General features: G+C 50.1%; 1 protein-coding gene across 1 annotated transcript; it reads left to right on the top strand.

Annotated features, from left to right (window-relative positions):
• The first annotated feature begins 3,540 nt into the window (after nt 1-3,540).
• Nucleotides 3,541-11,118, top strand: PAM16 (presequence translocase associated motor 16). Its single transcript, XM_081133070.1, has 5 exons — nt 3,541-3,672; nt 8,973-9,057; nt 9,929-10,065; nt 10,464-10,529; nt 10,964-11,118. The coding sequence occupies exons 1-5, from the start codon at nt 3,670-3,672 to the stop codon at nt 11,048-11,050; spliced, it is 378 nt and encodes a 125-aa protein (XP_080989196.1). The 5' UTR covers nt 3,541-3,669; the 3' UTR covers nt 11,051-11,118.
• Nucleotides 11,119-11,750: the final 632 nt, after the last annotated feature.

Genomic DNA, 11,750 nt, shown 5'->3' with positions numbered 1-11,750 from the left:
CCAGTCAGGGGCGTGCAGCAGGCAGCCAATCAATGACTCTCTCATCACTGATGTTTCTGTCTCTCTCTCTCCCTCTCCTTTCCTCTCTCTGAAATCAATAAAGATATATTTTAAAAAATAAATAAATAAAAATACTTAAAGTAACATGGTCATAGATCCAATTATAATGCAATTTGCTTATTTTGTAACATTTTAAGGTAAGTCAGAATTACAAGTGCAGGTATATCAGACTATGAAGTCAATTTGTTCCCCACTATCAGTTGTACATGGGATTCCTGTGGGAAAATTACAGTTGGTTTTGAAAAATCAAAGAGAGCTTCCTGGTCTTTTCATTTGTCAATAAAATTGCTACTCCATTTTACTACCTAACTATGCACCTTTTTCTTATTTCTTTTTTTCCCATTTCCATTTCCTTCTTGAGTATTTCTCTTTTTTCCTGTAATATGTATGTCCCTATCTTTTATCTTTTCTCACCTTTTATACTTCCTTAGTTCTTTCTCTTTTTGCTTCCTTTCCTCTACACAATTCTTCAACTTACACAGAATTACATGAACCTGCAGCTTACATGAACCCTTTGTGACTTTCCTAGGCCCTTTCAGTTTATTTCTTTTTAACTCATTCAGAAATAACCAACTTTAGAACAACCTACTTTCAATTCTATATTACCAAAACCATGTAGTTTCCTTTTGACTTAACTAGAATTCTCAATCCTTAGAAACCTTAATTTTTAGTGACAACTAAAAGCAAGCAATTAGCATTTTTTAGATTGGGAAATTTATTACCACATTGCATAACTTTCAGAAGCAGGCTTTTTTTCCATTGGAAAATACGCTTAAATTTTTTGAGAGGCATTAACAGAGATGACATAACCTTGACAACTCCTAGGATGATGGAGAAAAGGCAGGGGGTGGGGGAGATTGCAGGCTCCTAGGCTTGTTCCCATGACTGCAGCAGCTCCTGGGCCTTCAGAGGCTTGAATTTAAAAGTCCCCTTTTTTTTTTCTTCCTTTATATTGAGATAGGGCACTGGCCCAGCTGCTTCCACAGCCCGCAGGGTTCTGGGGTGGTATTAATTTCCCCATTGTTCCTGGGACGGCTGTAGCTCCTGGACCTCCAGGAGGAAGATTTAAAGTGTTTTAAAAGACTTATTTCATTACATTTTTCTTTTACTAGCTGGGGGAGGGATGAGACCTTTTACCCCTCTTTGAACCATCAGTTTAGATCTCTCTGACTAGAATTCTTACTATGTAACTGCATGAAAGCTTGTAGGTAAGAGACCTTATCCTATTTATCAGAACTTTGGTAAAACAACTCCAATTGCAAAGTAGTAATAACAATTAGACAAACAGGAAGGAGCAAGCAACTATATAGCAGTATGAGTCCTACGCAAATTAAGCAACAATATTCCAAATTAAAAACATCTATTAAGAACAACCCACAGAGCCCGGCCGGGCGTGGCTCAGTGGTTGAGCATCGACCTAGGATCCAGGCGATCCGGGTTCGATTCCCGGTCAGGGCACATGCCCGGGTTGTGGGCTTGATCAATGACTCTCTGATCATTGATGTCTCTATCACTCTCTCTCCCTCTCCTTTCCTCTCTCTGAAATCAATAAAGATATATTTAAAAAAAACAACAACCCACAGATTAAAAAAAGAACAACCCACAGATATAGGCAACAAGAAAAGCAAACAATACCCAAAAATCCAAATACCAAAACCAAAAGAGCATTCCAACCAAATCCCTCACCTGGGAACTGGGATTTTTCTTAGTCACTGACCTGTGTTTACTGCCATGTGGCACCTATTGATTCCTACAGAATCCCAAATGGTTTGACCAGAGATTACCCAGTTTGGGAGTCTCTCAACTCCCCAAAGACCTGTTTCCTTTCACCAGCTAGACATAGCAGGCAACCAGCATTGAGAGAGAACAAAGGACATTCCCCAAGTAAAATCACTTGGCAGCTGCTAGTGACTCCCAAGTTCTCTCACAGGCCAGCCACAGGCAGCCTGGGGAACCCCCTCGAAAGTCCAGGGCCTTACCAAGGGTGGGGGTCCCACAACCTCCTGGCTGACTCTCCAAAACTAACCAGAACCCAAGTTCAACTGCCTGCCACCACAAAAACCAAACTCATTAGGCAGATGCTGGTGAAAAAGGGGAGAGGTTTTATTCAAGTGCCGTTCACCTGAGGAGATGGAGGACTGTTGTCGCAAAGCCCATCTCAATATCTCAGTGCAGGCAGAGGCTTTTATAAGGAGGGAGAGGCAAAGCAGAACAAAGGAATCAAGGGAAGGGGTTGAAAAGTTCTCTATGTGCAGTCCAGCCCATTCCAATAAGGACCTCAAAACTGGTCAAATGATGGTCTAGTGTGTGTCATCCTGGTCGCCGTCATCCTGGTTCTTTGTCATTCTGGTTCTACATTTGAAGATCAGCAAATCTCCCGGAACTGGGATGCCTGAAGGTTGGAGCCTGTATCTTCTGAAGTTAGTTCCTAGGATTCTTACACAAACATGTTGTTTATCTACAAGCTACATATTAGTCAAGATTCAGCATTTACAGAACCAATGCCAAAAGAACAGTGGGGTGGGTTACAATTTTCCAATTACAATTACAGCTTTGGTAAAAAGGGGGATTAAGAATGGAGGTTTAGCCCAGCTGGTGTGGCTCCGGTGTTGAGCATGGACCTGTGATCCAGGAGATTGAGGTTCGATTCCCGGTCAGGGCGCATGCCCAGGTCCCCCGCTGGATCCCCAGTAGGGGGCGTGCAGGAGGCAGCCGATCAATGACTCTCATCATTGATGTTTCTATCTCCCTCTCCCTCCCTCTGAAATCAATAAAGGCATATTTTAAAAAAATAGAATGAAGGTTTAAGCGAGACACAAAAGGCCACATATAGAATGATTCCATTTACATGAAACTTCCAAAACACACAAATCCACAGAGACAGAGTGGATTCGTGGTGGAGAAGGGTAGTGGAAATGGGCAGTAACTGCTAATGGTGAGGGGGTGTTTTTTTTTGGGGGGGGGGTAATGAAAATGCTCTGGAGCTAGTAACTGAATATACTAAAAAGCACTGACTTGTACACTTAAAAAAGATAAACTGGTGTGTGAATTCTCTCTCAATAAATCCGTTATTAAAAAACGTTGGCCTCATTGAGGTGACATTTGAGCAAAGAATTGGAGGAGGGAATGAGCCCTATTTTGGAGTTTTCCCTTTTCTTAAATATTTGTGAGAACTTAGTATCGCGCTCCTTATGTTCGTGTGATGTATATATATTGCCTATCTTTTAGTCCCACATACTTTGACAAAATTAAGGGGAGAAATCGGCCCGCTTCTGACAGACTTAGACTGCGGCTCCTAGCGCACCAGGTAAAGCGCGTGGGTCTGAGGGTCCTGGGACCGCCCATCACCCGCCCGTCACCCGCCCGTCACCCGCCCCTGGTTGCCTTCGGAGTCCTGGCGCGAGGTAGGACCCGCCCCCAACTTATCCCAAGTCTCCAGCGCAACCAACCACACTTCGCCTCTCTGTATCAAAGCTATGCGCATGCCCAGCGCGGCTTCGCGCACGCGCCCTCGGTAGCTTCCCTTGACCTTTGACCCCCGGCCGCCCTTGAGCCCGGGCCGCGGGGCCTGGAAGACCGAGCCCGCGCCCCCGAGACAGAGCGGCCGCCATGGTGAGGGCTGAGTCGGGGCTGCCCGGGGGAAGGGAGGCCGTTTTGGCGCCGGGGCCGGGGCGGGGTCTGCGAGTTCCTGGCTGGCTGCGGGCGCTCGGTTCCCCTTACCTGCCCGGCGGGTAGCGAGGGGAGGGCGCCGCACCAGGGGGTACCTGGGCGGGCGCTGGCGGCCTCGGAGCTGGGGAGAGCCGCCTGGCTGGAAGGCAGGGGGGCCTGGCCGGTCGGAAAAGGCCCAGCAGGTGCGGTCGCCGCGTGCGCCGGCCCATGTGCTAGCAGCCTGAGGTGGAGCCTAGCCCGGCACACGAGCCCCTCCTGTGTCCGGAGCTAGTTGTTGGTGTCGTCCTATTGCCCCCGTTTGAAAGCTGGCGAAACAGGCTCTGAGACTTTCCCAATAAAGTGGCAGAAGTGGCTGGGCTTGAACCAGGCCCTGCGACACTGAAAACAGCGTTTCTGCGATACCATTGGCACCTAGAGCAAGTCCTCAGACCTGGGCCACACTGGCTGTGTCAGGTCACTTAAGGCCCCTTTAAAAATGAAGGGTCCTTCCCTGGCCGGGTAGCTCAGTTGGTTAGAGCGTCGCCCAGATAGGCCAAGGTTGGTGGTTCGATCTCAGTCAGGGCACATTACAAGAGTCAGCCAATGAGTGCATGAATGGGTGGGACAACAGATCTCTCTGTCTCTGCCCCTCTCTCTCTTCCTCTCTCTCAGATCAATAAATTAAAATAAATTTTTTAAATGCAGGGTCCTGAGCCCTACCCCCAGTCTCAAAGTGACTGATGCAGGGTTTGGGGAGCCACTTCTTAACTGAAAATAAGTATAACATAAGAGCTTACAAGTGCCAGCTCCTGAGCTGAGGCTTTATGTAGGTTTTCATTTCATTCGTATGAAGTTAGTGCTCTCACTGTCCCCGTTTCACAGAGAAGGAACCTGAAGCTCTGCGTGTTTGACTTCTCCAGGGTCACTCATTCCACGAGTGTCAGAGACATCTTGATCCCAGCTCCTTCCGTGTCCTGAGACTCCACATTTTCCTTTACATTATTCCTGCCTTGTAGTAGTCACTGCCATTTGTTGAGGCCTGTGATGAGCCCTCAGTTTCACTTGGGGGCTGAGGGGGATGTGACTAAGTCTTGACTTTATTTATTGATTTCAGAGAGAGGAAGGGAGAGAGAGAGAGAAACATCAATGATGAGAGTCATTGATCTGCTGCCTCCTGCATGCCTCCTGCTGGGGATTAAGCCCAAAACCCAGGCATGTCCCCTTCCCGGGAATGGAACCTCTATCTCCTAGGTCATAGGTTAATGCTCAACTGCTGAGCCACGCTAGCCAGGCTGAATTGTGCACTTTAGAAGGGTGGCTTGTATGGTATGTGAATTCAGAGCTGCAGAGATTTCAGGTAAAGAAGTAGAGAGCTGCTCTAGGAGTGGGTGGTGGAGAGAGGTGAGGCCAGAAGAAACCTTAGAAGTCATTTGTAGCTGGTCAGCTGGGGGTGTGGACTTAATTTGCAGGTGGTGTTGGTGGAGAATTGTTTGTATTGTCGGGGGATGGCTAGAGCCCTCCTTCAGCAGAGGGTATGGGAGGCATTTGGAAATTCTGTCTGGGGGCTTAGAGATTATGAGACTTCAATTTGGCCAAAGCAGAGCTGATAGCAACTTGGTTAAGTATCATATTCATTCAAATATGTATCAGACACCTGCTGGGCCAGCCACAGGCTGGGCCTGCATATACCTTGGCAGATTCAACTCCCTCCTGCCCAGTTGCAACTGTTTGCAGGGGCCCTGTGTGAACAAGGCCCCCTTCCTATCTCAGTGCATCCTTGAGAGAAGGGGGTGAATCTCAGTGGCTGTCTCTGCCCACCAGCCTGAGGGCCTGGAATCGTTCCTTCAAGGAAACATTGCACACTGGCCTGTCGGAAAGCCAGGCTCTCGTCTTGATGCACCTGATGTGGGATAAACCACATTCCTGAGTGCTCCCTGACCCCTACGCTACTGTCCTCCTTTGCCCCAGCTGCAGGGCTTTGGCCCTACATTAAGCCGTGATGCTTCCCAGATGAGAAGGCATGAGTGGTGCGTCCACAGTGGGTCACAGGTTCAGAATCCTATGGCTTTGACCTCTGCTCCTTGACTGTCAGCTTCGCCTGAAGTTGGATGCTGTGTCAGTTGCTCTGGCCCAGGGTCTTCAGGCCCAAATGTCAGTGTGTGGACTATGGGCTTTCTGGGAGAGGCCACAGCCAGTGGCTGTCCTCATCACCCATGGTAGCTGTAGCTTGCAGAACTCTGCTGCCTATCAATCCTCAGCTCTGAGCAGAGTTGACCGACAGCTGGTGCTCAACAGGTGTCTGGGTGTTGAATAGGTGGATGAGAGGCTTGGCTACACCCCTGGTCTCTAGACCATTCAACATCAAGTAGTATCTAATCCAGAAGCAAAAGCAGCTTTTGAGCTGCTCTGGAACGGCCACTGTCTGTCCGTCCTCTTGGTCTTACGTGTACTGCCTCTTGAGTGCCTTACAGCTCTCCTGTGAAGAGGGTGTTATTCTCTCTATTTTACAGATGAGAAAACTGAAATTCAGAGAGGTTGAATAATTTGCCCAGTGCCACACAGCTAACAAGAAGCAAAGTTGGGATTCCAGATGATGTCAGCCCAATTCTAAAGCAGCATTTCTTACTCTTTCACATTGCTTCTGAGATTCCTGGGAATGTGGCCCGGCTTTGTGCAGCCTTCTCCCCTGAGTAATTAGAGAATCTATCAAATGGGAGAAGCTTTGTAACTCCATAATGATTGGCCACTGTCAAGTTTTGTGAAACAAAGAATAGTAATAAATGAAAACCAACATTTATTGAGCACCTACGGTGTCATTGGGCTCTGTGCCAGGCACTTTACAAACATTACCTCATTTAACCCCTGTGGCACCCCCATAGTTATTGAGGAACCTGAGGCTCAGGGAGGTTGAGAACTGGTCCAGGGCACACAGCTGGGGATTGCACACAAGTGATCCCAAATCTTGCTTGTATAACCATTATACCACACTGCCTCCCCTGGGAGATGGCTGTCACAGGAACCTTGGTAGCCTCAATCAGCCGACTAGGCAGCTCCCTTGGTCACAGGGTGTCCTCTGAAACTTTGAAGACCAGACCAGCCTTCCCCACAGCCATGGAGCTCTGGCAGCCTGAACCATGGGGCCACCATGCCACTTTGGTTTAAAGCCTGCAGGGGATGGTTGGAGGAGTTGCCTGGTTACAATCTTGTTCTTAACATTCATTTTTTAGCAACAGTTACTACCCTGGGCAGAGAAGTAAACCAGTTAATACAAGGTGGTATGATGGGGTTGCACTCAGGCATGTGGCAGCAGAGGAAGGTGTGTTCTGAGGGTTGAGGGTGTGCCAGGCCGAGGGAACCCTCTGGAGTCACCTAGTATAGACTGTCAGCCTCTCTGTCACTCAGACAGGACCAGCAATTCATCCCAGAGCCTCCTGTCCCACTTGAGTGGCTCTAGGTGGGCTTGGGGGGCTCAGATGAGGCTTCCCAATCAGCAGTAGGTCCATTATTTGTCTTTACACCTGCAAGGTAGGTGGCTGCAGCCTTGATCACAGGAGTCTTCACTGAGCTTTGGTTTCTGGTGTGAAATATGAGGCTTATGAACTTTCCACCCACTCGTGAAATCCAGACCCATTTCCATTTATTAATTCCCAACAATAGCCCAGACTCATGTCCTGCCCTGCCATTAGGGAAGAGCAGGTTCCATGGAGGCGAAACGCCAGTTTTGAAGTCTGGATTCCATTGAAATCTGACAAGACTCTCTGGCTTCTGGGTTGCTTTGTCACCCTCCCTGCAGACTCCAGGACCCTGTGTGAGATGGGCAGCCTAGGGATGCCATGGCTGATAGCATTGGCTTTGGGATCCCTGCCCACCTTCCCCTGAGTACTAGCTGTGTGTCCTTGGGCTGGTCACCAAATACCTCTGTGCCTTAGTGTCTTTGTTATTGAAATTCAGAGAGGTTGAGTAATTTGCCCAGGGCTTAAATCTTGCTAAAAAATGAATGTTTTTTGTTCCTCAGTGGCTTGAGTTGTTGGGATTAAATGGTACAATAAATAGAATGTGTTTGGCATGCTACCTAGCACCCTGGCCTAGTCTATACTTGTTGACTGATAGAAAATGTAATGACAGAAAAGTACAAAGAACAAGGGAAACCACTTTGATGTGCCCCATGAACAGTGTTGACCTGCAGTGAGCATGTTCCCGGGCATCCTGTACATACCCAGGTTTGTACCATCTCATACATACGGTCACTTTCACATGTACTGGCTATCCATAATCTCTGTACATAGTAAGACCTACACAGTTGCCCATCTCAGCCACCTTCCTGGTCCCCTGGGCTCCTGGCTGCTACCCATACATTTCTTATGCCTTCTCCCAGTTTGGGCTCCCCCTGGTCCCTCTGCCTAGGAAACCCCAGTGTTCCCATCATAATTCTACCTGCCCTTCAAAACCCATCCCAGTAGAAATGCCATTGTCTTCCAATATCTCTATCTCATACTGGGTTTCTGTGCATTGCCTCTCCATGCCTCTGGTCCACATGCTTAATGGGACTCCCCGCTGGCCTCTATTGTGCATGAAACCACATGGTCTTAGGGTGGAGCACTGCCATGGAGGATTTCCCTGCAAGGCCTGGTGGGTGTGGGAGCTCCAAGGGCAGGGGCCTGTGTTATCTTTGTAGTCTGAATGTTGCCTCTCAATGAGTGAGCCTGTGGAGGAATAGATGACAGCCCTGCTCTCCCTCATTACTTGGTCATTGATATGTTTGTCTAAATGCCCGCCTCATAGGCTTTCACTTTTGGAAGGTACAGTTTTTGCTGTGTTGTGTTGAATGGCGTACAATTGAATAGTGTTGGGAGAATTAGAATTGCTCCTAATTTCCTCACCAGTAGAATGAAGGTTGGACCAACCAATTCCAGAAGCACAGAAAGTGCTCTCGTTGGTCTGGATGGCTGGTGAGTCTGGGACCAGCCCCTGGTTCTGACTCGAGGCCACAGTATTATTCCTGAAGCCAGTGGCTTCGGGGCCCTGCAGCCACTATGCCTTGGCTCCTGTCTGCCTCTTCCAGAGGCCAAGGGAGAGCCCCTTCTGCCTCTGGAGACTCAGGTTTACCCCCTTACCTGAAGCCACCGAAAGCAGCTTTTCATTAGAAAAAGAAGCCTGTAGCTGCTGTTCTGTGCTTTATTACCTCAACCCTCCAGAGGCCTTACCACTCAGCAGCCATTTCCAGGGGTTGCAGCCTGCTAACCAGATGCCTGCTTTGCCCACAGGCCAAGTACCTGGCCCAGATAATTGTGATGGGGGCACAGGTGGTGGGAAGGGCCTTTGCCCGGGCCCTGCGGCAGGAGTTTGCAGGTAAGTTTGACCCCTGTCTCCCCCTGGGGTGGGAGCTCCTTCCCAGGTCAGATTTCCCCATAGCAATGGGCCCCTCATGCTGGGCCCATTGTGAATGCAGGAACTCCCAGTGAGGGGGGGTTCTGGCAGCTTGGGTGGCTTGGGGGACTTTCCATAGTGGAGGACATTGCTGGACGTTGGGGCATTCCCATAAAAGAGAGACCTGGTTGACATGAGCATCCAGTCAGGAGTTTGCAAACTGGCCTGCCTGGCCATCTGTTTTTGTAGATAAAGTTTTATTGGAACACAGCCACACCCTCTGGCTGCTTTTAAGGCAGAGTCCAACACCAACTAATTGGCCTGCAAAGCCTAAAATACTCTCTGATTCCATAAGAAAAAGTGTACTGGTTTCTGCATCTAGGGTCATTGAAAAGGAAGTGGTCACCTGAGGCAGCCTGCTTTGGTGGCCTACGTAACCAATGGGCAGCAAACCTTGACAGAGCTTATTGCTGCATCTCCCTGCTTACACCTTCACTCTGCTCCCCTTAGTAGCTTGAAGATCTCCAGCTATGTGCCCAGATGAGGGAGCAGCAGAGAGGAAGGACAGGGTAATTTCATGGTCTAGACTGGGGCTAGGCTCCAGGTTTGGTGACCAGACCCAGAGCAAATCTGTTCTCAATTCACTACCCCTCTATCCCCTTCCCCCTCCGCCACCCTCCCCAGCCCCCCCTCCCCCGCAAAAAGAAACCACTCCTGAGAAATGCCCTCTGGCTGCTCCTGCCTCTGTGTGTCTCTTCTCCCATGCCACTTGGCAGGGGTGAGCCACCCACATGGAAAACCAGGGGATCTCTGGGCTGCTGAGGGCTGAGCACTAACCCGCATGTTCACACAGCCAGCCGGGCAGCAGCTGATGCCCGGGGACGTGCCGGACACCAATCTGCAGCTGCCTCTAACCTCTCTGGCCTCAGCCTCCAGGAGGCACAGCAGATTCTCAATGTCTCCAAACTGAACCCCGAAGTGATCCAGAAGGTGAGGCTACTGGGCTGGCTCTGAGGCAAGCAGAGCAGAAATAGGGGGCAGGCCAGCACTGTGGGAAAGGAGGCCTGATAAGAGGGGTGGGGTGGGGACTTTGGCTGCAGTCAGCTGGGACTCTTGACTTGTGGGGACCAGTGTCCCTGGTTTTTAGGCCCGAGGCAGGCAGTAGCAGAGGCATAGAGCAGTTGGTGGTAGCAGCCAAACTCCTTCCTCCATGGGTATCTGTCCACCTTTCTACCCCTTAGTGGTTACAGTGACTTCCTGTGTGGAGTTTCAAGCATGCAGGGTGGAGGGGTTGAGCCCTTTCGCTTTCCTTCTTTGTCATCTCCTAGCTTCCCCCGCCTCTGTAACCCAGAGACTGCACACCTCTCACCGTCTCCCCTCCTCTGCAGAACTACGAACACCTATTCAAGGTGAATGATAAATCTGTGGGCGGCTCCTTCTACCTGCAGTCAAAGGTGAGTGGTCTTTGCTGCTGGGAGGAGGGCAAGCCACGTTCCAGGCAGTTCAGAGCTTGGCAGATAGAAAGTTGTGCGGGCCTTTCCCTGGTGCCCCAACCTCAGGAAGGCCCCTCTAAACTATCACTGCTTCTGGCTGCTTCAGCTGTCTAGCTCTGTCAGCCTGAGCCCTGCATCAGCCTGGCCAGTAGTCCTCCCAACAGCCATGGCTTTGAGGGAAGAGGACACCTAGTTGGTGGATTGCTAGAAGCAGCTCTCAGGTCCCAGACAACAGTCCATATGTGTCCTGGGTTGTCTCTTTGTGGGGGGAAGCCCCCAGGCCACCCTTTCCACCTCGGACACTAGACCTGCCCACTGCTATCTGGGACTCACAGCTGAAACTGGACTATCTTGTGCAGGCCACCCTATCTAGCTGTTTGTAACTCCTTCCCCAGGTGGTCCGAGCAAAGGAGCGTCTCGAGGAGGAGCTCCGAATCCAGGCCCAGGAGGACAGAGAAAAAGAGAAGAGGCCCCAAACGTGACTACTTGGTTCCTCCCACCCCACCCTCCACCTCTAATTTATAGCTCGGTAATAAATGTCTTTTCCGCATTTCTCAAGTGCGCATATCTAGATTCCAGAAGGCAGACTGCTCTTCCTGCCAGCCATGTGCGGCATGCGGCAAGAGGTGGGGTGGGTAAGTTTGGCAAGAAGCCAGCCAGAGTTCTGTCACGTACTAGACATAGCCACTCCTGCTGTCACAGTGCCAGCACCAGGTCCCTCCTACAGTGTCACCATCCTTGGGTCTGTCCCTGCCCTTCCCACCAGGAGATGGAGCCATGGGTACCCAAGCTTTATCACAGGTTGCCTTTCCACAGCTGGGTTTGACTCTAGCAATCTCAGTAATTTGGGCAGAATGCTTCTTATATGGCTGGGGGAAAGAAACCTCTCATTGCATTGAGGCCTGGGAGCTGGGTCTTCCCAGGAGCTAAGCCACTCACCAAAGCCACAGCAGGTACTGGCAGGACAAGGACCTGACTGAGCTTTGTCCCAGATCTTGCCTTTCAGGTCCTAGTGGTCCTGCTCCCTCAGTACCTGTCCCCTCCCACCTTGTCCAGCCCTCAGCAGCAGGTTGAAAAGTGATGGCACCCACAGGATTGGGAAGAAGACCCAGAAACAGGGCCTCGGTGCTGCAGCCTGGGGTGGGTGACTCCAGAGCCAGACACAGGGCAGTCAGAAGTAGT

The sequence above is a fragment of the Miniopterus schreibersii genome, assembly GCF_964146895.1.
Source record: "Miniopterus schreibersii genome assembly, chromosome: 3".
NCBI lineage: Eukaryota > Metazoa > Chordata > Mammalia > Chiroptera > Miniopteridae > Miniopterus > Miniopterus schreibersii.
Note: the sequence above shows the minus strand (reverse complement) of the source record. Positions and strands in the feature narration are given on the sequence as shown.

What these genes read in the sequence shown, in the direction of transcription:
- PAM16 (XM_081133070.1), top strand. An exon ending in CCTGCGGCAGGAGTTTGCAG is followed by an intron (nt 9,058 to 9,928) that starts GTAAGTTTGACC and finishes ATGTTCACACAG; the next exon opens with CCAGCCGGGCAGCAGCTGAT. An exon ending in ACCCCGAAGTGATCCAGAAG is followed by an intron (nt 10,066 to 10,463) that starts GTGAGGCTACTG and finishes CCTCCTCTGCAG; the next exon opens with AACTACGAACACCTATTCAA.